Consider the following 27,323-nt stretch of genomic DNA (forward strand, 5'->3'; position numbering starts at 1 on the left):
CTCTTGTTCTGGTAGCACATCGAAGCAGAAACACAACTCTCCTTGCTAGGAACAGCACGAAACTTCCTCTTGTAAATGCTTCACGTTTGTTTGTAATCAGCTTGCAAAGAAACTGAGAGGTGCTGGGCTTGGGCCTTTCTTCTCACTTGTTGGTTTCATACACAGTTTCCTCTGCAACTCTAAACACTTGCCTGAGAAACACAGGCAGTGCTGCCCTCAGTGCATTGCCTGCTTTCACACCTGCTGTTTCTCACCCCTGTCGTCATCACCAGTGTGCTGGCATGCTGGGCACCACGGAGCCGTGGCGCCTCTGGTACCATGCTGGTCCCATTGAAGCCTTTCTGATGTCGTGGGCATGCATAAGTTGGTTTACCAACATTTGTTGTGCCAGCTGAGACACACAGGAGAAGCCAGGGAACACTGTCTTGCATTTGACAGCATTGGATTTAAACCAGTTAATGGTTAACATCTTGAGACAGACAGCCTTAAACTTTCATGGGCAACCTGCTCATGACCGACCAAAGATATCATCAATGGATGTGGAGCTATGGACCTCCTGCCTCAGCCTCACAGACCAGAACTTATCCAAGGTCTGCTGTGTGGGGGTGATTGGTTCATGCCCTCCTGGCAAGATGAGGGAATGAATTCTTGTTGGCTCAGACATCACATTTATCTCCCAGAGAGGCAAATGCTGTTTTGCTCACCCTGACAGGGAGTACATATTCCATCCAAAGAAGCTCTATTTGAGCAGGCTGGAAGCATATTTCTGTAGAAAGGTATAAATAATATTATTGCCTCAGCACTGTGCTTACTAATTCCTCTCCTCACACCCTCCTTGAACTGCAGCAGACTCCCTCCTGGCTGAATCACTGCATCCACCCAGCTCCCCAAGAAGTGAACGGGGGAACCTGAGCCTGTCCTCTCAGAGCTGCCTCTGAAACCAAGCTGTGGAGCAGCATCTCTCCAGACGTGCCTGGCACTTCATGCCACACAGGACACCAGGCACAACAATTTAGGAAAGTATGTTAAATGTGCATGACTAGTGAGGAAAATGCCAAGTTCAGAGTGTAGTACAACCAGTGGGGGTATTTGTATTGGCTCCAGTAAACTCCCCATCCCCTCTTTAATTACAAGCATGATTACTGAGTCAGACAAAGAAACTTCCTTGAGCTAGGGCCTCTGTAGTAGCCTCCACTGTGGCTCTGTTGATAACAGTATGGATATAATAATGGAGTTAAGTGTTTACATGTAAATACACACTGAAAATAAACACACTCCCTCTCTGCCTTTCTCATACCCACTCCCTACAGCCACACCACAGGTCGCCTGAAATGTCATGCTTTGTGCAAACTGTCACAGGCAATTGATGCCAACAGCCAGGCAGGGCTCTGTTAGCAGCCAGCAGGGCTGCACAGCACTGCCACAGGGACGCTCACTAGCAGGTCCTAGTTGACAGTCCCTGTTTGTTTGTCACTACCAATTATTTACCCTATTAGTGCCTGGAAACAGACTGCCTGCAGCCTTTGAAGAAGCCTCTCCACACTGGTGTCTGAAGGTTCAGTGTCTCCATTTTGCAGAAAAGGTGAGCCAAATGCAGGTCTAAGTGGCATCTACACTTAGAGGAGCTCAAAGGACTCTCAGTTAATCCCAGTCACCTATTCTTTATCTCCTATGGAGATCATAGAATCATTTAGGCTGGAAAAGACCCTTGAGGTTGAGTCCAGCTGTGACCCCAGCACTGACAAAAGTCACTGTATTTCTTGTTCTGCTGTAAGACAAAACAGAATTTGCCTCCTCCTTGAGCTTGGAGACTCTCAACCTGGCACTCCATGCAGACCAGGACATTTGTGGGGTTGCTTTAGCCTTCTACATTTGACTGTCTCCTCCTCAAGTAGAGATGCTCAGCTGGCAATGCAGACAGTGCACTTCAGCTTGCTGTGATGTCATCAGTTCATGGCCATAAACACAGATGGCCCCAAGAATCAACACCAGACTTCAGGAGTGTCCAAGGATCTGAGTCACATCCAGTCACACGGGTTTCAAAATCAGTACTCCTATCTCCTGGGATCTGGGCTGCCCAGAGAGGTGATAGAACCCTTCCAGGTCAGGCTGGGCAAGGCTCTGAGCCACCTGCTCTGGCTGAAATGTCCCTGCTGACTCTCTCCAGAGAGGTGCTCCAGTCCCCAGCCCTCACAATAGCAGGGCCTTGTTTGGTTGTTTTTGTTGAGATCAACTCTGGCAACTCATAATTGTTGTTCCCTTTTTGAGCCATTGCAAAGTTCAAGGGGCTGACTTTGAGGACACAAGAATTACTGCAATTCAGCCCAACCCACAACATTCTCCCTACCACAAGGAGAAGACTAATTCTGTGAGCTCTAAATAAATTAACTGTTTAACACAGAGGGAACAGAAGTGGGGAGAGCACAGCCCAGAGCAGTTCACAGCTGAGCAGCTCTCAGCCAGTCCCAGATTCCCTCCTTGTATGAAAATGGACATCCTGCTGTGCAGCTGGGGGGCTTGCCCCCCACGATATTTCTAACCTGCCCAACCTGCCTTTCTGCAATGAGAGCCTTAAATGCACTTTATTGCATTGCTCTTGACAGGAATTATGCCAACTGAGTTTCTGCTTGTCTAATCCTTGTGCTGAGAAATCTGGGCCACAGGACATCTCCCGAAATAAAGCCCTGACTCAGTACACAACCACTCCACAAAACCCAGGGGTGAATCATGCAGTATAAATACACTGAAAGCTCAGCACACAGCACGTGACTCACACAGTTCAAGTCCAAACATATCATCTCCAGAGCTGAAGAGGAAGAGGGTGGAAATATTCCTCCAGGACAGCCCACACTCTTCTCTGTGCTGATACAGAGCACCTCAAAAAACAGCAACAAAGCCAACCATGAAGCTGAGACTTGGTGGTTAGGTAATGCTTGGGATTGATGCTCCTAAAGGTGTTCTCCAACCCAAATGATTTCATGATTCCATGAAGCTCCAGGAACAAGGCTGTTAGGTGTAAAATTACAGCAACAGGATTTTCTCTCCTTTGTTTGTGGGGGGTGGGGGGGGTGGGGGGGAGATTTCATTGATTTTCACAAGGATGAAGACAGAGTTGGACTCTGCAGAGGTTATTGTGATTATCCAAACCAGTGGAATCTAGGAGAGTTCTGATTGCTAAGTCAGAATCAAATATGAAAGGGGACACCACTGTAATATTCATAGAGTCACAGAATGGTTTGGGGACCTTAAAGATCATCCAGTTCCAATCCCCTGCCATGGGCAGGGACACCTCTCACTAGCCCAGGCTGCTCAAGGCCACAACAAGTCTGGCCTTGAACACCTCCAGGGAGGGGGCACCCATGAGCTTCCTGGGCAACCTGTGCCAGTGTCTCCCCACCCTCACTCTGAAGAATCTCTTCCTCTACTACACATAGCAGAAAAATGATGTGATGTGCACATACTCCCTCTCTCATGTAGCATCACCTGCTTAAGGTCAGATGATATATTAAGAGTTCAGGATTTTCATGGGTTACTGCTTGTCACAGATTAAACCAGAAAAATAATGATTCAAAGAAGAATAGATTGCAGGTATCATTTCATGCTGGTGTTCCATCAGAGCTCCACAGACTGCAGCCTTCCACCCTGCATCCAGGAGCTCAGACATCAGCCTCTTTGCCTACCTGCCTCATTTCCTTGTAGTTGTGGTGCTTGAAGTCCAGGTTATCTGTGGTTGTCATTTCATTCCTTCTGTGGTAATAATTATTTGGGTCTGGGAAAAGAAACAAAGGGATCTTGAAATATAAAGGTGCTTAGCCATAACACATGCAAGGAAGGTGGAAGTCCGACTCCCAGTGTCCTATGTGCACTGAAACCCAGCTTTCAAAAGCACAACACAACAAACCAACAAATTCAAACCATTTTTAATTGCTGGACTAATCAGCTTGTCCAGGTCATCAAAGCAGCAAGGAGGCAGCAGGGCTCAGCTTGATAGAACTTCAGCAGAAGAGCAGAAGGGCATCCTCAGGCTACAGAGCAGGGCAAAAGGCACTGGAAAACAATGAGTCAGATGCAAGATAAAAGAGTGGAAAAAAATCATCTCAGAGGAAAGAGCCCCAGCAAATGCTTTGTGTCTCCCTGATTAGCCCAGTAGTGCAGGGAATTCTCTTCCAGTTTTCTCAGTGAGCATTTTCAGGCCAGGCCCTGCTTGCAGAGCACAGAACGGATCTGCTTGCTTGCCCTTCGTGAAACTAGAGCTCTTGGTTCCTCTAACATTAACAGACTCATTTCTGTAGAGCTGTAAGTTATAGTTTGTGTGTTTTGAAGCACCAGAGGAGAGCAGATGGATAGAACAAGCCCCTTTGGTTTCCTTGGCTTTCACCTGGGGAAAAGCAGGACAAGGCAGCTAGGGCTCAGCTTTGTATTTCTGGATATGTGTGCTCCTGCCCAAGAGAAGATGATTTGTTTTTAGAGCTAAACAAGTCTGTCTGGAAACCGTGGGACATATTCCTTCATCTGCCACACCTGGGACAGCTGGAATCTTGAGCAATCATTTGTCAAACCAGTGGCTGTCAGGCTGGGATGAAAAATTGTTTCCCTTTGCACACAATCATCTTCATTTGGTTTAAAGTGATGGGGAGGGGGGAGGGAAAGGCCAGCTCTGAAGCCTCAAGTGTCTGACTATGGCACAGCCAAGAACATTCTCTCTGGAGAACAAAACAATGATTTTCTTGAGAGAGTAGCAGGTAGCAGCTGTGATATCTTTGAGGGAAGAGTAATAATTATCAGTAGGAGGAACCTGCAGATACCATCCTGTGACAGCAAACCCATCAGGAAAGTCTGGACAACTCCTAGCACTTAAAACAATCCCCAGGCACCAACTCTGCACACCTTCAACCTTGAAGTCAGAGAAGGCTGAGAGGAGATCTTAGCAGTGCTTATAACTCCTCACAGGGTGGGTGCCAGGAGGATGGGGCCAGGCTTTGTTCAGTGGTACCCAGTGACAGGACAAGAGTTAAGGGGCACAAATTCGAGCACAGGAAGTTTCACCTAAACATAAGGAGGAGCTTTACAGTGAGGGTGGTGCAGCCCTGGAACAGGCTGCCCAGAGAGGTGGTGGAGTCTCCATCTCCAGAGTCATTCAAAGCCTGCCTGGACATCATCCTGTGCAGCCTGCTCAAGGTCAGCCTGCTCTGGTGGGCGTGGGTTTGGACTAGATGATCTTCAAAGGTCCTTTCCAGCCCCTATGAGTCTGTGATTTTTAGGTCTGCTTTGCAGCCTGACTATGAGCTAAACTGATAGGAGTTCACTGACCCAAACAATGCTGCACAACCACCCCAGTGACGCTGGGATACCAAACCTTTAAAGGCCAACACATGCTGGTTCATAAACTATTCAGTAACATATTGATGACTGAGGAATGGAAGCCATGAAAACTCCCTGCTCCTTCCAGAAAGGGACAATGTGTTCAGTGCCACACAGACTGTCTTCACCACTGTGAAAATATCCCTCTGTGGTAAAACTGTAAAAGTCAACAGCACCAAAGTGCCAAGATGCTGAAGGTTTTCCCTATCACCCCAGCCAGAACAGCCAGCAACCGATACTTGCCCTAATCCCTTCATCCCCTTCCTTTCAAGGTCTGCCACTGTTGCCATGTATCAAACATTCATCTGCTGGGAACGGCTGTGAGGGCTGTAGACTTGATGGAAACTTAGAAGAACTGCAGAGTGAGAGTGATTGTACCTCTGGTCCTCCCTCACCATCTGACAGCTCCCCAGAGAAGCGACACGGGGACTTTGCCAGGCTCTGCCGTGAGCCAGTCTGCCTGCCTGGACTTCTGCTGCAGCTGGAACACAGAGCAGGAAATGAGAGGTTAAAATGCTGCAAGGCGAGCAAGCCTTCTGCACAGCTGGCTGGGACTGCTGTGGCAACCTTCTCTTTAATGAAACAGAGAATAAGAGTTGAAGAAACTCCCACCAGAAGAGCATTAGACTTGCAACACGCTCATTTATCCGTGGCATTGCTTCAGACACTCTCCCTCTCTGCTGAGGAGAGACACCTTTTCCTACTGCTAGTCTGCCTTCTCAACGCAGCAGAGAAAGGTAGCTTGTGGCTTGCTTTGTGAAGAGGGACAGGTGAGAAGGGAGCTGTGAAAGGCCCAGCTGCTCTCCAGCATGAGAGCCTGGGGATGCCCAGAAAGAGAGCAGTGGGGCCAAGTGTCTCTGCAGCTTGGCACACAGAGAGGTTTTCTCTTCAGTTACAGCTCTGTGCAGCACCCCAAGCCACAGGGTCCTGATGCTTCCCGGTTGTGATGCTTGTGTTGATCTTTCTAACTGCTTTAGTTTGCAGTGCTCCTTTCACTGCTCTGGGAAGGTATGAAGAGAGCTTTGCAAGTGCTTTAAAATGGAATCAACAAACACACACAAAAGGCAAAACACGCTCACTTAGTAAACAAAGCTCTATTCCCAGCGTGGCTCTGCCACGTTCCTTGCTCCCAGAGGTACCATCCTGCTGGGTCTTGCAAGCTCAGCTGTGCTGTGCTCATACAGGACTCCAAATGGACAAGATAATGAAGTGATCCTAAGTGACTTGGAGAAGTTTTTAACAAGAAGAGAATAGTCAGTGCTAAATCCTTTAGACTGTCTTAAACCCCTCCCTGTGACATTTTGCCAGTGACTGAGTTTCCCTTCTGTTTCTGTTTGACTTGTCCCCACAGAATGGACGTGGCACAGGCAGCACAACCTGTAGCTCTGCCACACTCCACTGGCACACCACAGGAGACTGCAAGCATTGTTCCACAGGCTCTGTCTCATGACAGCCGTAAGTGTCATCATCACACCCCAAACCAGCAGTGAAACAGTCTGCAGCAACCCCAGGTGGATTCTTTTCTGGGGATGTTGCTGTGCACTCAAAACATCACACCACAAGTTCCAGTCATTGTAATGCCGAGGAGGAAACCCCCCCAAACTCTTAGCCTGCAGTAGTTACTGCTTAAAAGGTTTTCTACCACTAACTGCTGCTTCTAACAATTGTGCCCAGTTCTGGTAGTTCTGAGGACTGGTAGTACTCCTCCAGAATCACAGGATGGGATTGGAAGGCACCTCTGAAGATCATCCAGTCCAAGTCCCCTGCTGAAGCAGGGTCACCCTCAGCAGTTTGCGCAGGATCATGCTGTCCAGGTGGGGTTGGAATCTCTGAAACCTCTTTCAGTCTTCTGATGTCCTCACAGGGAAGAAGTCTTTCCTTATGTTAAGATGAAACTTTATGTGTTCCAGTTTGTGCTGCTGCCCCTTGTCCTGCCATGGGGCATCACTGAGAGGAGTCTGGTCCCATTGCCTTGAGACTCACCCTTGAGATGTTGGTGAGATCCCCTCAGGCTGCTCTTCTCCAGGCTCAACAGCACCAGGGCTCTCAGCCTTTCCTCATCACAGAGGTGCTCCAGGCCCCTCAGCATTTGCATAGCCTCTGCTGGACTCTTTCTAGGAGTTCCTTCTCTCTCTTGAATTGGGGAGCCCAAAACTGGACACAGTAATCCAGATGTGGCCTCACTAGGGCAGAGGGAGAGGAGAACTTCCCTTGACCTTGTGGTCACACTTTTTTCAGTGTACCCCTGGAGACCATTGGCCTTCCTGAGCACAGGAGCACAGGGAATATGACTCACTTCATTATAAAGAGGAAATATGAAAGCAAAGCCTCTCCTGACACTGCATGGCTGGGGCACGTTAGACACCTCTGGTTGTGAGAGCGAGAAAGTGCAGTCCAGAGGCCTTGCCCCGGGGAGTTAGTCATTCGGTGTCGGTTTTATTCTGCCTTTGCTCAGGCAGCCTTCAGTCAAAGATTTAAATGAAGATTAGGTTTTGGCTTTGCCCAGGAGCAGGCTGTCACTCTGGGGCAGGAAGCTCTCTCCCAATTAGCTGAGTGAAGCGAGTGCTGCTGCAAGCAGCATCACCTGTAACGACAGCCACTGGTGGGGAATCACAGCTCCACACACAGTGAGACGCTGCCAGCGAGGCAGGCAGCCTGGCAGAAAGAATGAGAACAGGACTGAATGCTGCCTCTGCTACAAAACAGCCTTACTCCCTTAGCAAGCAGTTAGAGACCACCTTTTGTCCTGGGGGGGAAGTGAAGGCACAATCATCTCACCCATGATTTTCTGGAGAAGGACTATTAAAAATTAAATCCCATCACACATTTATTCCATTAAAATAACTGCCTCCAATACTCCACAGTATCAATAAATGCATGAGGAGCTCAGCTGATTTTCTCTCTCCTGTCTCTGGGTGCTTCTGATCATATGCTGCTTCTTTCTGGTTTTCCTTGGGTCTGAGAAGGAGCAGACAAGGAGAGCACACCCCTCGCTCTGAGGCAGTTACAAGAGGCTCTGTGTGTCCCTCTGCATCCACACAAACACCAAGCTTTTGGGAGCTGGAGAGAGAGTTAAACAATTGGGCTTCCCCCCCAAGAGAGAAGCAGCAGCAAGGATGCTGTGCTCTGGGCAGGATTTCCTGGCATCCTTCCTCCACAGCTAAAGGTTTTTCCCTTGGTGAAGCACCAAATCACTTGTGTGGCACTGCTGCAGCTGGATAGCACAACTCCCTTAGCAGAGCTGCTGTCACAGGCCAGAAACAGCTGTGTGCCAAAGCCAGCCTACAGCACACCCAAAGGGTACTTTAGAGCATTCCACTGATCAAAACCACAATCAGCTTACACAATGCCCTGTCCCAATTATCTCACCAGCATTTCCTCCTGCTATGTCCAACTTCCCATGCACCCAGCACATGCAGCAGGTTCTACTGCCCAGCCCTTCCCAGAGGAGTGAGGCCTGGCTGTTGTTACCTGTTTCCATCACGTTCTGCCACTTCTGAGAAGCTTGCTTGGAACACCAATCTCTTATTAAGGTTTCTTCTTTACCTGCTACTCCTTACCCTCTCCTGAGCACACATGAGGTGCAGACTGCATGCAAATAGATCAATTTATCCAGGCATTAATAAGGACACAAACCTGACCATCACAGGCTTAAAAGACATGAAAGGGAATTCACAGCCATGCTCTCCTTCAACCCTACCCTTTTCCTCTTGAGGTAGTTCTCTGTGCCCCACCTGCCCATGAATTGGCACTGCCTGAGGAGAACACAGCACACTGGAGCTCTAACGCACAGCCCAGCTGCTCCTCCTGACATCTTGATTTCTTGTACCTTCCTGCTGAGTCTGCAAACATAACCCAAGCCCCAGCAGGTGTTCAGGGAAATTCAGCACTGCACAACTTCTTTCATGGACCTTTGGGCTTTGGTTAGGATGAAGGTGCACAAACTGCCTTCACCTGAGGCTTGCCAGGGATTGTGTTGGGTTCAGCAGCATTTGAAAAGTGCTGGAAGGTCTTTACCTGCCCAGCTCCCCTCCCTGCCTCGACAAGATGACTGCCAGTTCACTCCTAGTAGCTGCCTTCAGATTAATTCAGGGAAATCCTGCGGCCTATACAATGAATTAAAAGGAAATAAACTGCAGACAACCTCATTCCAATGGTTCTGTCTTGCTTTAGAAGCTTAAGGCTTCTGCCAGTGCCTGTTCCCAAATGTAACTCTGTGGCTTCCTCAGCACAAGTGCACACAAATGCCCTGCATCTGAGCCCAGACAGAACCTTGCTGGATCCATCCATGCCGCTTAGTTCATATGTAAAGCTACTTGTAGATGCCATGTGGTTGTGTTTGTACAGTTACCCTGATACTGCCCATGCACCCAGGCAGCCAATGTTCCTTTTTGCATAACTCTGCAACTTTGAGAGCAGTCCCTCTGCAGCCTTCTTTTGACCCCCTTCAGGTACTGGCAGGCTGCTACCAGGTCTCCCCAGAGCCTTCTCCAAGCTGAGCAGCCCCAGCTCCCTCAGCCTGTCCTCATAGCAGAGCTGTTCCACCCTTGCAATCATCTTTGTGGCCCTCCTCTGGACCCACCCCACCAGGTCTGTGCCCTTGTGTTGAGGGCTCTGGAGCAGGACACTGCACTGCAGGTGAGGTCTCACCAGAGCTAAGTGGCAGAATCAGCTCTCTCCATCTGCTGGCTGTGCTGCTTTTCCCCTTGTTGCCTTGACCTCTAACTCCTAACCACCAGCTCTCGACGTGCCCATGGCTCTTCTTCAGGGACATCTCCTCACATTCAATCTATTGCTTAAGAAATGGCCACTGTGTCATTGCCTTCCAGCAGCAAGGTAGCTTCCAACAACTTCTGTGCTAGTGTGGGGGCTTCAGCTGGGCTGTTGGCTGTGTTCCCTTTCAAGAGAGAGGCCCTCACCTCCCTTAAGGTGTATCCCTGATGTCTCCCTGTTGGTTACTACCACCTCAGGAGCCTCTGGCTCATCTCGGTGGGACTCTGGGTGTGCTGCCTACAGACAGGGGTTTTATCAAGAGCAAAGAAATCCAAGGGAAGTGAAATTTCTGAGTCTTGGCACAAGCAGCCAGGTCAGCATCAGCTGAGCCAGTCTTACCTGGCAAAGGACAGCCCAAGATTTCCAGCCTCATGCAGATGCTGCCTTCCCCGAACCAGGAGCGGGGGTTGATGCGGATGTAGCGCGCGACCAGCGGCGCCGGCAGCATGTTCAGCACTGGGATCTCCTTCTCACTGTTTCCTTCAAAGACCTGCAAAGGCCAAACACATGGAAATAGCAAAGCCAGTTCCTCTTTTAGCACTTTGGGTATCAGAAACAAAGGCACCTGGTACAGGGCCAGGTTGATGGTGGCTCAGGCCGGAACTGCTCTTCAGGGAGGACCACCCTGCCGTGCCCCACCCAGGGGAGCAAAGGAGCCAGAGCTCCACAACCCTCTCTACAGCAAAAGGCACTCCATGGACATGAAATGTCCCCACAGGGCAGCAGACTGACACTAACCCTTGCAGGGGCCATGCAGCAAGAAACAGGCTGGGCCAGGGCCAGGGTGGCACTTGCACCCCCAGGCAGCCAAGTGCAGTTGTCACAGGATATTCTGCATCCTTCTCTATGTTAGTTGATTTGCTCTCACAGTTTGTGAGACTGCTGGGAGACTTTGCCTTGCAGTCTTCCACTTGCCAAAGCACCATGCAGACAGCCCCCACTCCTGTTCTTCATAAAAATCTCTGTTCCATGCTACTCACCACATCTCCAGATTCATTTCTGACAGCAGTCCATGCATGACTGTCATTGCTCACCAGAACTCTGTAAGAGGTCACCCAGTCACTCCTTGAAAAAGACAGAGAGTTTCTAGGTTATATTTTTCACAGCCTAGAATGGCTGCAAATTGTGTTTAACGTGATAAATGTTGTCAGACTGCTAGCAGTGGGAATCTCAGCTGGCAAAGTCATGTCAACACTTGGCTGAAAAAGTGACATGCAAGTCAGGATTCACCAGATAATTAACACAGCCTAGCACACAGAAGCAAAAGAAACCAGGGTAACGTCCTGGGATGGCAGCAGTGAGCGGCTCCTGCTCTGCTTTCTTTTGTGTGCAGACCTGGGGATAAATTGGATGTTGTATCCAGTCTTCCAAAACTCTTATCTTTGCAGCTACAGAACTTCAATTGTTTCTGCTGTTGTTATCAGAGGGGATGGGGGAAATGTAATAAATCCTCTAGGAGAAAGCCCCCATGAATTTCAGCCAGCACAATGTCCATTCCTTCCACCACAAGAATGACAGGAGGCTGCAGCCCTGCCTATATTCATTAGCAGGAGATAGGGAAAGAGAGAGAGTTCTGCCTCTGCACAGCAAAGCCCAGCTGATCACAGCACTCGTGCACTGCTCCCAGACCCAGCTCCATCTTCATCCTTCTGATGACCTGATAAAAATCCCATTTGCAGCAAAAATGCCCCCAAAGCAGCAAACACCTTTCCTCTCAAAAGCAGAATCTGCACTCATACTTAAATTGTGCTTTGTCTGTATTCACCCAGGGAAAAGCAGAGAAGAAATCAAATGCTGCTTCCCATGTTGTGAGTGGAGATAAAGCTGTGCAGCCTTCGCACTGCCTGGGGATTGCCCACGGTAATGGTCAGACAGCCATGGAGAAGGTGATGCCCTGACTCTCCTCTCAGGTTTGTTGGTCTGGAAGGACAGGAGTCATTTATTTTTTATTCTAAAGGGACAAACTAGAAGCTACCTCTTCCCTTCCAGTGAAGACCAAAGCTGGACCAGGGCAGAACAAGGGCAAATTCATCATCCACAAGATCAGTAGCTTTGTCTTGAGCAAATGGAGACCACCTCCCTCTCTACAGGTACCTGAAAGGAAGGTGGATGCCCATCTCCTCCCTAGTAACGAGCTGCACCAAGAGGTTTAGGTGGGATATGAGAAGAAACTCCTTCACTAAACCAGTTCTCAAACACTGCAGCAGGCTGCCCAGGGAGGTGGCTGAGTCCCCATTGCTTTAAACGTTTAAAAGATGCAGGGCTGTGGTGCTGAGGGACGTGGCTTGGCAGCACACTTGGTGGAGTTAGAGAACGGTCGGACTCAATGACCTTAAAGGGCTTATCCAACCAGAATGATGCTGTGATTCAGTCAGTTGAGAGAGGATCTACTTCTGGCAAAGATGAAAACCAGGAATTTGGGAAATAATCAGCATCATAACCATGGGAAGAGAAAAACCAGGGGGTGGACTGAAAACAAGGAAAGCAACAAGCAAGCAACACAAGGCAGCCCCACAAGGCTGAGAGCAAAACCCAATGGAGGTGTCTGCGTCAGTGATTCGGCTCCCACAGGTGGGGTTAGGGTTTGATGATGGCAGGGCTGGTTGGCAGGTTTTCTTCCTTGGGTTTCTTTTTGGTTGGTTGGGTTTGGTTTGTTTTTTCGGACAGTCTTGGTCATTCATCAAAATCCAGCTCAAGGAGCACAAGTGGCAATGTCACAAACCAAACATCTTTGCTCCTGAAGTACCAAAGAACTTTTTTTTTGCTTCAACTGCACAGATAAGCTGAGGAGGGAGAACAAAACACATCCATATTTGTGACACCTGGAAAAGAAATCACAGGATGTCAGGGGCTGGAAGGGACCTCTGGAGAGCATCCAGTCCAACCCCCCTGCCAGAGCAGGAGCAGAGAATCCAGCACAGGTCACACAGGAACACGTCCAGATGGGTCTGGAAAGGCTCCAGAGCAGGAGACTCCACAACCTCTCTGGGCAGCCTGCTCCAGGGCTCTGTGACTCTCACAGTGCAGAAGTTCCTCCTCCTCTTCAAAGAGAACACCACAGCTGCAGAAAGTCAGGACAGTCCTGGGCATTCCTTAGAACTGAGGATTTTGTAAGGAACTCATGGCACATGTAGAAAGTTTTCAGAAGAACCAGCTTGTTTCTCTCCCTCTTACACTCACGTTTCCAAGCCAGGACTTTCCCTTCCCCAGGCTCCAGCTTCCCCCAGCAGATGCCTATTCACCAGCAGCAGACAGTCACCCGCAGTGGCCACGAGTGCCATGCTTCCCAAAGGCAGCCTGCCAGGTGACACACAGATGGGACCACAGCCAGCTCCTACAGCTGTACTACAGAAGGACTACAGAGGGTCAGTGGATGAAACCTACCAGCATAACACATTAGGTGCACACCACATCCTACTGACTCTTCTAGCCTGTAAGGAATAAACAGTGACTTGGTGTTGAGGTGCAGACTAAAACCATCACAGGTTGACCAGATACTTCTCCCTCTGGCCCTAAACACAAACCCACCTCTAGGAGCTTACATGCTTCCTCCTTATTTCCTATGCCATGAGGAAAACAACCTCTGCCAATGTTATGGAGTCTGATGGAAGTTCACATTCCCTTCAGAAGTGTCATCTTCTGCCTTGAGCTCCTGGGGGTGAGAGGAGGGAGCTCTGCATGCACCCATGCAGTCAGTGTCTGGAAAACTTGCAGACCTAACACACAGAGGTTCTGACCAGGCAGGGAGTATCTTCAAGCCCCAGCTATTTCCAGATACAGACCAGCAGAGGAGCAGTCACATAATAAATCTCCTTGAAAGCTACACATGTGCAGCAGAAGAGGTCTGATGCTTCCAGAGAGCAGAAGGAAGTACTGCACACATTGGAATTAGAAGGCAGGCTGCTTGCAGCGAGCACAATCCTGCCTGGAGCTGCAGGGCTTGCTACCTACATGTGGCAGAAGCCTGGAGTTCTTGGGGACATCCATCAGACACACATGGCAGCTGAAGAAAAGCCTTGGCTAGAAGAAACATTGGGGAGTGTCACCTGTGTTGTTACCTGCTGACAAGGAGATCCATCTCCCTGGCTTTGGGATTTGCAAACACTCACTTGTGCACCGTGGCACACCCAGCCTCCCTGGGGCCTGTCAGGGCTGAGCAATGAAGCTGTCCAAGGAAAGCTGACAGAAAGCCATTAAGCTTTCCAGCAGTTAGAGTGTCCCAGCCATTTATTTTTCTTTAGTGTAAGCTCTTCTGAATCCACTCTGCAAAATCTCCCTGGCCCTAACATTCTGTTTCTCAGCTATTAGTTGGGTTTAGAGGCAAGGAGCCATAATTCAGGGGCAGTTGTATGCCAGCATTTAGAAGAGAGAATGTGTTCATTATTGAGCTCTTTCTTGGCAGGAAGCTTGGAGTCCAGGAGTTACTGCACGACAGTACCTTCAAAAGCACACGAGGTTACCTCCAGTTCACCATGCTCCAGCTTACATGACTGCCCCAGGAGTTCCATCAATGCTGACAAAGGATCATGAGCTGCAGAGGGGACAGGAACCGTTTGGACCCAGGTCCTTCCCACTAATCATCCTCTAAAGCTCCTGCCAGCCTGAACTCTTCAGGAAGAGCCTGAGGAATCTCAGCAGCTCTTGAAGCATCAATTCAATTCCCAGAAAATCAGTACACAACTCAGACTACTATCCCAAGCCACTTCATGTGCTGGATATTGAAATTATTACTCTTACTAATTAGTTGAGCTTTCTCTCTAATGCATTAGCTTTAGATCAGGCTCCTTTGCACAGCTTCAGTTTTAGTTTCACCTGGTGCATTGAAATGTTTAGTTTGCCCATTTCCAGGTGAAAAAAACAGACAAGCTGAGGAATTCAGTGACCTCCCCATGGAGAGAGGGGAAATCTGAGCCAAGCCAGAGATTCATAACAGATCTCCTGCAGCCCTAGGCTCCTGCCCAGAGAATCAGCTTTTCTTATCTGACCACATCATCAGGCTCCTGAGCATAGGCAAGGATGCCAGAGCAGCACCAGGACAATGAAGTCTTTCTGCCTTGCCTTCCCCAAGATAATTTGCTCGCTGTTCTGTATGTGCATTAGACACAAAGATGAGTCCCAGCTCAGCACAACACACAGCAAGTGCTCAATGAGAAGAGGTGGATGAATGCCAGGCTTTTGGCTGCCCAGCCTCAGCTGGGACTTCTGACTATTTGGGTAGGGTTGGATTTGGTTTGCACAGCGTCTGCTGCATCTAACACTTTAAAGCCAAGCTTCTCAGTTATGGAAAGCTGAATAAGCAGAAGTGAAATAAAGCTGATACTCTCATCCTAGTCTCCAAGGACATTTTTCCACGCCACTCAACCCCACATGACTTGAGAGAAAGCAGGAAGGTTGGCAGGTGCCAGTCAGCAGAAGCTCAAGTCCAGAGCGGCAGAGCTGCTGGGGATCAGATTAGCAAACAGTGCAGAGGATGCTAATGGGGACGCTACCAACGGCCACAGCCCCAGCTGAACATGTTATTATGCTTCTGCTGTCATTGTAATCTGATTCAGATGCATTACAAACCCCTAAAATGAATGGAAAATAGGTGGAGGCAGGCAGCCAGCTGCGTGTCCTCCAGTGATGCAGACACTGACAAGCCAAAGCACTTGCAATGGAATGTCCGTACCCCAAGAATGCCAGGGAACCCTGGGCTTAAACTGTGCTCATGCAATGGGATCAGCATGCTGGCAATGAGAGGCCTGCTGCTTGGAGATGCAGTTTGTCACCTCACACAATCAAGCACAAAGCCATTAGCATTCATATTCTATAATAATATTTATGTTGGTAACGTTTTAAACCTCCCTCTGCTGAACAGCTCCCCAGACAAGCCGAGGCAGAGCTCGCCACAGGTAGCTCAGCAAGCTCTACAAAGTAATGAAGCTCAATCTGCTCCCAGGGATGGAGCCTGGCTGAGCCAGCAAGGGCATTTCATAAATGTGCTAATAATTGAAATCCTTGAAGGTTTAATTTTTGAAACAGCTTCTCGGTGACTGAAATTAATTCACTGCTGTGAAGCCTGCCTCCAGAGGCCCTATCAAAGGAGAGCTCAGGGCCAGAATTTCACTGGTTCAAACGAGGGAAGCCAAATGTTCCAAAGCTTTCACTTCAGGGAGGAGAGTTTGGGGCTGCAGATGCATTTCCTACCCAACCTCTGCCACTTGCAGCCAGGTGTGGACAAGATTCTAATCTCTTTCTGACCTTCCCAGAAAGTCTAGTGCCAGATGTGGGTGTTTCCTTCTGCTGCTCAGATATTAACCCTTGAATGGGTCGCCCAAGATTGATGCTCTTTGGAATTCTTCACACTTCAGACTTTCCCCTTTCATCCCTCCCCTCTGCTAACCAGCCAAGCTGTGACCCTAAACCTCCTTTGTGACGTTTGAAGTTTCCCATTCTCATGTGTGCTGATCACACCCAGATGCAGCTACACAGATGCTGCCTCGCTGTGTCTTCTGGTCTCCTTCCTGTGAAGACTGAAGCCATGATACATGAAAAGCTCTGACAGGGACAGGACCAGGGCCATCAGGTGAAAACCAGAACACAGGAGGTTTGACATGAAGCTTGTTTGCTGGGAGGGTGCTGGAGCCCTGGAGCGGGCTGCACAGAGAGGTTGTGGAGTCTCCTCTGGAGAGCTTCCAAAGCCACCTGGGCAATGTGCTCCTGGGCAGCCTGCTGTGGGTCACCCAGCTTTAGCAGGGGGGTGGCCTAGCTCTGTAGAGGTCCCTTCCAGCCCCTGTCGTTGCCTGATGCTATGACAGCAACCGGCAAACGCAGCCCTCGGTGTGCTCAGCTGTGAGTGCGTTTGCAGCAATGCTGAAGGGGCTCACATCCACCAAGCACACAAAGATGTGGCCATCGTGGTGCATAGAGCAGGGAGGCTGACTCAGGAAGGATGCACAGGGCATGGGTGGAGAGGAAGTTATGTCCCCTAGGTGCTCTTGTCCTCCCTCTCCTTCTCATGACAAGTCACAGTGCACACACACAAATGCACAGCTCAAGGCTGTGGCTGATGTGGGTAATCTGTGGCAGCAGCTGCCAGCACCCATGGGATGGATCCTTTTCCTAAAGGCTTCAGCTCAGCTGTTTCACAACTGCCCATTGCAGGCCACTCCAAAGTGTACCTGCTGAGCCTCAACATGCACAGCAGGCTCTCTCCACACACCACACCCTCTTGCTGTCCACGGTGGTGGTTAAGCTCAGGTTGCCCAGAGAGGGGGGAGATGCCCCATTGCTGGGTACACTCCAGGTCAGGTTGGATGAGGCTTTGAGCATCCTGCTCTAGATGAAGTTGTCCCTGTTCACTGCAGGGGAGTTGGGCTGGATGGGTCTCTTCCAACCCAAACCATTCTGTAATTCTATGAACCACTCCATGATTTCTACCACGCAGAAGCCCTTGTGGGTGGCAGTGACCTGCTCCCTCCCAGAGCTGCGTGGTGAGTCACCCAGCCCTTGGCAAAAGAGCCACAGCTGGAGCAAGAGCACCATGACAAATCACACCCACAAGAGAACATCATCAGCTCTGACATCTTTGTCAAACTACCTTGTGAAAGCATAATCACACTGGTGGGTGTGCTGTCAGAACTCCCCCTCTGCAGGATCAGCTGAGCTGGCCACACAGCCAGCTCCCCAGCACCAGGTCTGGATGGTGAGTACCCAAAACCCTGTGTAGGATACAAGAATTGAGGTGGAAGATTAACATGGCACAGTGATGGGCGATAAACAAATTGTTGCTGTGAGCTGGACAGGATTCAGAGTCTGTTCCACCATGCTCTCAAAAGCAGCATTGTACTGCTGGTGTGTTTTACCCCTGAGAAACACAGAATCTTTCTGCTGGCAGAGTCCAACCATTAACCCACCCCTAAGCCATGCCCCTCGGCACCAGGGCTACACGTCATTCAAATCCCTCCAGGGATGGTGACTCCACTACTTCCCTGGGCAACCTGTTCCAAGGCTTGACTACCCATTCAGGAAATAAATAGTTCCCAGTGTCCAATGCAAGCCTCCCCAGGAGTGCCTTGAGGCTGCCTCCTCCTGTCCTGGCACTTGTCACATGGGAGAAGAGCCAAACCTGCCTTTTTTACAGGCTCTTTAAAGCACTGAAGGCCACAGGGATATTGCCCAGAGCCTTCTCTTCCCCAGGCTGAACAACCTGAACTCTCTCAGCCTTTCTTCTCATCAGAGGTGTCCCAGCCCTCTGGTCATTTCTGTGACCTCCTCTGGACACACTCCAACAGATTCAGGTCCTCCTTGTGCAGAGGACTTTGGAGCTGGTGTCCTCTCAAAGCAGGCTGTGGAAATGGCTGCTGCTCCATCTCTGCATCCACTCTTCAGTGCTGTCATGAGGAGGTGTTCAAGACACATGGGAACCTCACAGCCCTGCAGCAGGTGGTTCAAAGGCCATCCTGGTCCTGCGGTGGCAGCTGGACTCCAGCTGATCTCAGACACCTGTTCCAGCCCAAACAGTTCCTTGATTCTATACACAAAATGTAACTCTTGCTTTGGTTTTCTTTCTGTTTGTTTATGTGCAGGCTTTGGGGGCTGCTGGGGTCTTTGGGTTGGGTTTTTGGGAGGGGTTGCTGTTGGTTTGTTGCTGGTTGGGTTTTGTTTGTTTGTTTATTTTGTTGTTTTTGAAACAGTTTCCAAGTTCAGGACCTGACCCTTCTGCCCAGGTTGTTTCATCTGTGACACTCCTGACTTGCTGAAGCCTTGCAGCCTCTCCTGAAACCCAAAGCATCCCGAGTGGAGCAGCCCAAAGGCTCCCACTGGCCAGCACAGCCTCTGCAGACACGTGGGCTTTCTCTTGATACAGAACATGGGGCTGCATCATCAGACAGCAGTCTGGGTTGTGGGAAACATCTTTCCTCTGGCTTCCAGATTCTTGCCAACGCTGCTAGGAGTGATGAATGTTTTCTTCCCTCTGTCAAGAGGTTGCATATTTCACCCTGTCACACCACTGCTTCAAATGGCACAGCTCCACAGTGCTGCTTCCCCAGCCCACTCCACAGCCTTCTGAGCTGCTCTTTAAAGATGCTTTGTAAGACTGAAAGAGATCTTCTATCCATAGTGATTGCACTCGGTGCTCTGCAAGGGCTTTTCCAGCAGCATAACTCTGTGATGGCTTGGCAGCAACATAAAGAATTCCACACTCTATTCCTCCCCCAAACATTCAGCCATAAACCCTTTGTTGCCCAGTTATGGCACAGCCCACCCCTCAGGGAAGGCTGCCACGTGCCTTTCTAACATCACTCTCGCTTTCTGTAGCCTAGGGCACATCACTCTCACTTTCTGTAGCCTAGGAGGGCAAACCAAAGAGCTCTGCAGAGAGATGTCACTGATGCCTGTCTGTTGACTGCTGGATATTCATCCTGCTAAATGCCTGGAGACCTTGATCTCCAGAAGTTCAATTCACACAGAGGAACATCTGCCCACCCTCTGTTCGAGCTTTTGTTCACATCAGCCAGCCTTGGGCACTTCTGGATTCTGGGTATCTTCACTGTAAAAGCCATAAAGCCATCCTGTTTCTTTAGCTGTGGAAACCAACATCTGCAGGTGTTGGATAATCCAAGCAGAGTGCCCTCTGTGCTGGTCAGAGAGAACTTTGCCATGACCTCAGGTATGCCAAGAATAACTGCAGTGCCTGAACAACAACAGCCCTTGAGCCCACACGTTTTCTTTGACTGGACAAAGGAAGACCTCCTCAGATTCAGTTTTTGTCCAAGCCTGGTTTTGCTTGTTACAGGAGGGGAAAAGCACAGCAGAAAGAGAGAATTCCATGTGACTCCATGGAATTCACAGCCAGGCAGCTTGAACACAAAATCTGACTCAGAAATGCTTTCCCTTATAAAGGAAATGCTTGAACAACTCAGGTATTCATTGCTAACCAAGCATGGCTTCCTTCTCTCTCTAGTCAGGTCATCTGTGCTTCCAAGAGAAGTTTCTGCACCTTGGTCTTTCCCTCCTCAAGACTCTGCCTCAAGTACAAGAGCCCTGGATAGGCAAAGCAAGGCACAGCCCACAGAGAAAGAGACATGAAATAGGAGCTTCCAGGTGAGCCTGGGAGAAGAAAAAGTGCGGTGAAGCTGTTGCTGCCAGCACAAGGTGAGAGCCCCATGCACTTGTGAGTTGCCTGCGTGGTAGGCTGGGCAGGCTGCCCCTTGGAGGCTGAGCTCACGCCTGGGCCCTCCCAAGAACATCTCGGTGCTGCAGCATGTCCAAAGAGCAATGAAGCTGGTGAGGGGTCTAGAGTAAAAGTCTTATGGGGGCAGTTTAGTCTGGAGAAGAGGCAGCTGAGAGGAGACCTTCTCACTCTCTATGACTCCCTGAAAGAGGATGTAGCAAAGTGGGGCTTGGTCTCTGCTCCCAAGTAGCAAGTAGGAAACAGCCTCAAGCTGCACCAGGGGAGGTTTAGCTTGGACATTAGGAACAATTTCTTCCCTGAATGGCTGTCAGGCTCTGGAACAGGCTGCCTAGGGAATCCCTGAGGGGTTTAAAAGCTCTGTAGATGTGGTGCCAGGGGACATGGGTCAGACTTGCTGATCTTGAAGGTCCCTCAGTGAAAACAATGCTGTGATTCAATTGCTCATCACCTATAAAGCTCGACATCCCAGCCCCAGCAAGCCACGCTAGATGTGAATTGGTTGTCTCTGGGTAGAGTGGGCCATCAAAATCAAGCTGCTGGAGCTGCTGTGAAGGAGCCAAAGTGTCGCTTCCACCACCAGCACACCAGCTTTGGCTACTGCTCAGGCACCCAAGCAGAGCCAAAAGCCAGACTGCTCCCAACTCAAATTCTGCAGCCCTGCAGTCACAGGGGAAAGTCACTCGATGCAGGATTCGTCAGGGTGTCCTCACCTGCCCTCCCTTGTCATTTCACACCTCCTCATTACGGCAGCAGGAAGCTAAGGGGGAGCAGGCACAAGTCTGATCCAGGCAGAAGCCCACAGAGAACTTTCAGCTAAGCACATTTTCCCACTTTGTTAAAGTCTCTTGTTCAGTACAAAGAGGCCTTTCTGATTCTTTGTCGCTATCACAATCTGTTGAACCTAGCATACATCCTACTGTCTTGATCTTCTTTCATGTACTGCTGGGAAAGCCTCCAAGGCTCACACAAAAACCTCCCCTTGGCTCTGGAGCTTGGCAGGCTCTTGCTTCTAACACAACACAGAGCAGAGGGGTGTGGAGAGGTGGCTGTGTTCCCTCCTACCTGAAACCAGCCTGTTCTCCCACATCTGCCTGCTGGCTAGGAAAGCTGCATACTCTTGTTGCAGGGGTTCAGGAAGCTGGGAAGGTGCTCAGGGAACAGCAGGGCATCTTTTGGCACAGCCTCTCATATCACAAATAGTCCTTTTTGATACCACCACAGTCAGAAACTACGTATGAGAAGGAAGCTGATCAGCCTCCTTCCCTTCCAGTGCCCAGCAGAGCACACCAGTCACCGAGGAGCCTGCCCACAGCGGAGGAAGTCCTACTGCCTGTTTCTCCTGTGCTGGCTCACAGCAGGCACTCCATGGCACACAGCTCCTGTGACTGCAGTGACGTCTCCTGAGTCTGCCACAAGTACCAAAGCTTCCACAGGTGCCTCTGAAGCCCACCCTAAGGCAACTTCTTCACCAAGCTCAAGGCCTCTGCTGTTGTCTGGATTGGATTTCCCTTTGCACAGCTCTTGTCACACCAGGATTTTGTTTTAATTTCCTCCTCACTTTCCTGGCTGCTGGAGGAATTGGGGTAGGAACTCCTACAGAGATCATCTTTCAGCTGTATCAAGAGGAGTAACTCAGAAAGCAGCATCTGTCATCTTCCTGACTGTGATGTTCCCTGGTGCAAAGACCCTGGAAACCCCAGGACACCACTCCTGGCCTGGATGAGGGCTGCATACACCAGCACAAACATCTCCTTTGGTGCCTCAGAGGGTATCAAGCAATTCTTGAAACCTGAGGACTTCCACATGCAGAGGCAGAGCACACAAACATCAGCTACACTGACTTTATCTGCTCAGCTGGATGAGGAGAGGGAAGATGAGTTGGTCTCCAGGGAAGCCAGTCCCACAGCCAGGGCTGTACCAAGAGAAGCAAGGGACATGGTGGCCATCACATTCTGACCAGGGAAGCCACATCCATTGCAGTTCCTTGTCTGTAAGCTGGAGGTAGGGAAGGAGCTCACCCCTTCCTTGGGCTGTTTCTCCCCATTCCTCCAGCCTCCCCATGGGGCAGAGCTCAGCCTTACAGGACATGCTTTCCAGCAGACATTAGCCTGGGCCTCAGTGCATCTCATCCAGGTCAAACCATCTTTGCACCCATGAGGCAGAGCTGTTTCTCTGCTCTGAGTAGCAACCCAGGAGGAGCCTCCACTTGCTCTCCCTTCACCAGCCCTGCTCTTACTGCAGCCCTTCAGGGTTTTGCCCACTGACTCCTCATGGGGCAATAGAGCAAAGGCAAGAGCAGGTCACACAAAAACCCAACCAGCCAGATGACTGAATGCCAGCTACAAACAGTGTCAGTCCCTGCTGTGAACTTGCAGTAGAGCTGAACTAAGAATAGAGCTATGAGAAGACCAAGCAGTGCAGCACTGGTGTGGACAGGAACAGCAATGTCAAGAGTGTGAATACAGAACAGAATAAAACTTTGCCACAGTAATTATCTCCCCAACACAGAACAATGAAACAGATATAGAAACCTTATTGCCAGAGAGGCTCTGACTCCCACAGCAGCACTCAAAGAAATAAAACCCCACCACTCAGAATATTAAATTATAGTAGAGGTTAAAGAAGAATCTTTTCTTACAGTGGTAAGCTCTCTGGTTGGCCTTTTAGTACAGGCAAAATGATGCTATGAAGTGGTGAGAGATCTGAGCAGGGTGGAGCTGAGCTTGTGGCTCTCCTGCAGACTTGGTCAAAAGGCCTAGCAGCACACGTGGGTTGTTTGCTCTTGTAATGCAGTGAGGCTCAGCAGACTGGACCAGCTTGTGAAGATCAGGAAAGTAGGCAAGCATCGTTTCTGGGCCCTGTTTCTTCCAGCTGCTTGCTGTGTCCCTCGTGCATGGCTCTCACCTTATCCACAGTACTGTACCACAGAGCAACCTGGGCAGCTACACTCAGGAGCAGGTCACCAATGAGCAAACCACAGAACCATAACATTTTAGTTGGAGAAGACCTCGAGGATGATTGAATCCAACCATTGCCCCATCACTGCCAGCTCATCACCAAGCACAGAGGCACTCAAGTCTGTGCCACACACTCCTTATGCAACCAGGAAGCTGAGAAATGCTTTCAGCTGTGGAAGCGAGCAGCAGCGTCTGACCCAACCTGAGTTCCTGGGCTGAGCATGTCTGGATTGCCTCCTCAGGCTCTGGAGCAAGGCAGCTGCCCCATTTGTGGCAAGTAGCCCTTCCTTAAAGGTTTCTAGCCAGCAGGCTCAACTGCACAGAGGATACCTAGCATCAGCACAACACAACATGCCTGCTGCCCACTGGAGCCCTGGGCAACACGCTCTGCATGGCAGGGAGGTTGGATTGGATGATCTCTAAGGTCTCTTCCAGCCTAGGCTATTCTGTGGTGTTTGGTTATATTCTCAATTCTTCTACAGAACAAAAGAGTAGAGATGTGAGTTTGCTTTAACAGCTTATTAAAAGAGAGGGTTGGTTTGGAGCTTTACCAATTCCTTGGTGATTGCCTGAGTGTTAGGAAATGCCAAAGATCACTGACCAGTCTGAGATGATGAAGCAAACACATTAAATAGTGGAAAAGAATGAGGAAGTTTAACACAAGCAAGCTTGCCAAGCTGAGGCCTTCTAAAGGTGCATCACCTTTGCTGCATCCTTGGCCAGAGCTGAACAAAGACTACAGGAATATGCTACCTTCAAGCCTGCATTTTATGTCCCATCTCACTGCTTTGTCTTTTGCTGTTCCCTCCTCCAGCTGCTTGGTGGCCACACAGCATTTCCACCCTTTCTTTTGCCCCTGAAGCAGCAAACCAACAGAAGGCAAAGCTCAGGATGCCACGGGGAGAAGCCAGGAGGTACTTACGACCAGAGGGAGTTCCTTCCCTGCGTGATGACACCGGTGAACTTCGTCAGCCTGCGAGCATCCACCTCGATCCACTGGTAGGGGTCGTTCCTGCCAGCACACCAAGCACCATCATAGAAGTCATTTTCATTAACACCTGCCTGAAAAGAAAGCAAAATTGGCTTCATCACCAGAACCAAGAAACTGAAGGTCTCTCACAGGGAAGGGGGGTGCCAAGGCCATGGAGACATTGTTCATTCCACTTACTCCTTTGGCTCGAGTTTAAGACCCCTGAGAGTGTCACCCTCAACAGCTACAGGGAGTGACCAAAGTATTTGCTTACTCAAAGTGGGGAGGGAAATTCTGCACAGCCCCTTCAAAGACAAAGAATCATTACAATGCAATTCAAGTTAGAAGGCATGAACAGAGCTCCAGGTTGGCCCACCTCTCCATGCTGTGGCCTGGTAAAGTCTTTATCCAGAAGAAATATCCACATGAGTTATGAAAGCCCTAAAAAGCCAGTCCCAACCCATGCCAGTAATGGTCTGTGATGGAGCAGTCTCCCTCCTCCTGAAAGCAGCAGCAGAGTGCGGTGCATATGGACACAGTAGGACTGCTTCCCAGCAGCTTTTCAGTCCCAGAATGATTATTTGTCATCACTGAGGTGTCAAAGGTTAACCATTCAGGTACATCCAGCCGTACTCCAACTCGTGTGCCAGTCCTATCCCAGTTTATGCAGGTAAGAACACCACCAACAGCCTCCTGGACATCTGCCAAAGAAATGGCTGCAGGGGATTTTGAGTAAGCTGTATCCCAAAGCCATCTGAAATAGCATTAAAGGAAACACAGCCTCCGAGGTCTTGAGAGATTTGTCTGATTTCTGAAGCCCAGGAGGTGCTTGGCACCAAGCTGGCTACAGCCATGCAGAGCACAGAAGCCTTTCCATGTGGTCCTCTGCCGCTGTGTGTGTTTTCACACTTCATCTGTGTGTAATGAGCATTTGTCACTGTCACCCAGGCAATTCCAAGAGTGGATATGCTGAACTATTTCCCAAATAGAAATGAGTATGGAGAACTTTCTAAGCCCATATCAGAGAGAGATCTTACAGCTCTGGCAGGCAGCTGCTGTCTGTTCAGCGGGGCGCCTGCAGCTGGCGCCTGTGTGCATGCAGCACAAATGGGGCACCCAAGGGCACAACTGTCCATTCCATTTCACTTGTGGACAACAGCAGAAACGTTTCTCAGCATGCAGTGTCTTCCCCACATTTTCCATCCAGAAAAAGGGAATTTTCTCTGCTGCACCCAGATAAGTTATCTCTGAGTATGCATGTGGCAAACTGTAACCCAAATAAACCCAAACCAGCTGCTTGTGATGTACCCAGGAGCTAAGCTGAGGGGAAAGCAAACGTTTACAATTCCTTTACAAATGATAGGACTCTGATTTTAATTCACATTTCTCTTCTGAGTCAAACATGTGCGAGGCAGAATAAACACCTGCTGAAATGATCCCTGCTCCCAAGCTTTGTTCCATGATGAGGGGAACAATATCGCTGCCTAAAGGGATTCAAATGAAGACAGATTTCAGTCTTCCAGCACAAGCCACCTGAAGCTGCAGTGAAACCATACCTAATATCAAACCACTTCTGCTTCAATTCTCCTCCGTTCCCAGCGGGGTGAGCACAAAAGCCATTTTGCCACAGGAAGTTTGGGAGGAAAAAATAGAAAAGAAAAGAAATAAAAGCAAACCAAAAGTATTACTCATCCTCAGTATTTATAGCAGCCACTGCCAAAAGAGAGGAATTGGAGCACTAGGGCTGAAAGCAGAGCCTAAACGATTTTGCCTTTTGTGTTTTGATGCCGGAGCTGTTCACAACGAATGGGTGAAACAAAAGAGCAGAAGAGCCCAAGAAGCCTCCTGCTCATCTGCATACAAACGACTGCTTTGCATGGTTAATCCCCAGCCTTCTCCGGACTTCTCCCACAAGGAGGAGGAGGCAGGAGAAACCTGACTTGAGTAGCAGGGTTTCACCACTGCACAAGTGACAAATACTGAGGACTTTCACCCCTGAAGGCAGAGTCCCTCAACCAATATTATTTCATAGTTTCATAGTTTCATAGTTTCATAGTTTCATTCAGGGTTGGAAGGGACCACAAGGATCATCTAGTTCCAACCCCCCTGCCATGGGCAGGGACACCCCACACTAGATCAGGCTGGACAGAGCCTCATCCAGCCTGCTCTTAAACACCCCCAGGGACGGGGCCTCGACCACCTCCCTGGACAACCCATTCCAGGGTTTCACCACTCTCATGGTGAAGAACCTCCTCCTCACATCCAGCCTGAATCTCCCCACCTCCAGCTTCATTCCATTCCCCCTAGTTCTATCACTACCTGATATCCTGAGAAGTCCTTCCCCAGCCTTCCTGTAGGCCCCCTTCAGATACTGGAAGGCGACAATTAGGTCACCTCGGAGCCTTCTCTTCTGCAGACTGAACAGCCCCAACTCCTTCAGTCTGTCCTCATAGGAGAGGTGCTCCAGCCCTCTGATCATCCTCGTGGCCCTTCTCTGGACACGTTCCAGCACCTCCACATCCCTCTTGTAATAGGGGCTCCAGAACTGGACAAGCTATGACTTTTCCTGATGAAGTTAAATTACAACTGGTGCTGTACTGCAGTTGCAGGGTGGATCTCCAACATACAGCACTCCAGTAGCTCCTGCTCTTTAGGAGGTCCCAGCACAGTCATCACATTCATGCAGGCCTGGGAGCAAGCCCAGGTCTCCGGGGTGCAAGGTCAGAAGAGGAGCAGATCCTAGAAGGCCCTACCCAGACCTGCTAATCCTGTCCTTCTTCAGGATAAAGCAGGCACCAACTGATTAATTTTATATGCTTCAAACAATCTGCCCAGCAAAAATAACCCTCGGGAGCCTTTGAAAAGCTTCATTATTGTGCAGGCTGCCTGTGAAGTGAGGCAGCGCCAGTTACCTGGGGTGAGCTGTAAGCCTCTCAGCTGACTTGGCATCAGGTGATGAGGTTGAGCAGAAAGTGGATTTTGCCTTTCTTCAGGGAGGAACAGAAGAGTCATATGAATGTCCTGATGGCACTGTGGGGATACCCAGGCCCTGGCACAAGGGCAGCAGCCCACAGAGTTGCTCATC

At 49.7% G+C, this 27,323-nt stretch overlaps 1 protein-coding gene across 1 annotated transcript in view; it reads right to left on the reverse strand.

The window, feature by feature from the left end:
* The window catches only part of CPXM2 (carboxypeptidase X, M14 family member 2), a 77,367-nt gene that overhangs the window by 19,282 nt on the left and 30,762 nt on the right, over positions 1-27,323 (reverse strand). The window contains 4 exon segments of the mRNA XM_068140468.1: positions 3,681-3,769; positions 10,474-10,624; positions 11,115-11,199; positions 24,191-24,330. Coding sequence (XP_067996569.1) covers positions 3,681-3,769; positions 10,474-10,624; positions 11,115-11,199; positions 24,191-24,330 — 465 coding nt within the window.

Source organism: Melanerpes formicivorus, unplaced genomic scaffold (assembly GCF_026170545.1).
Source record: "Melanerpes formicivorus ecotype bairdi unplaced genomic scaffold, bMelFor1.0.p_v2 SCAF_6, whole genome shotgun sequence".
NCBI lineage: Eukaryota > Metazoa > Chordata > Aves > Piciformes > Picidae > Melanerpes > Melanerpes formicivorus.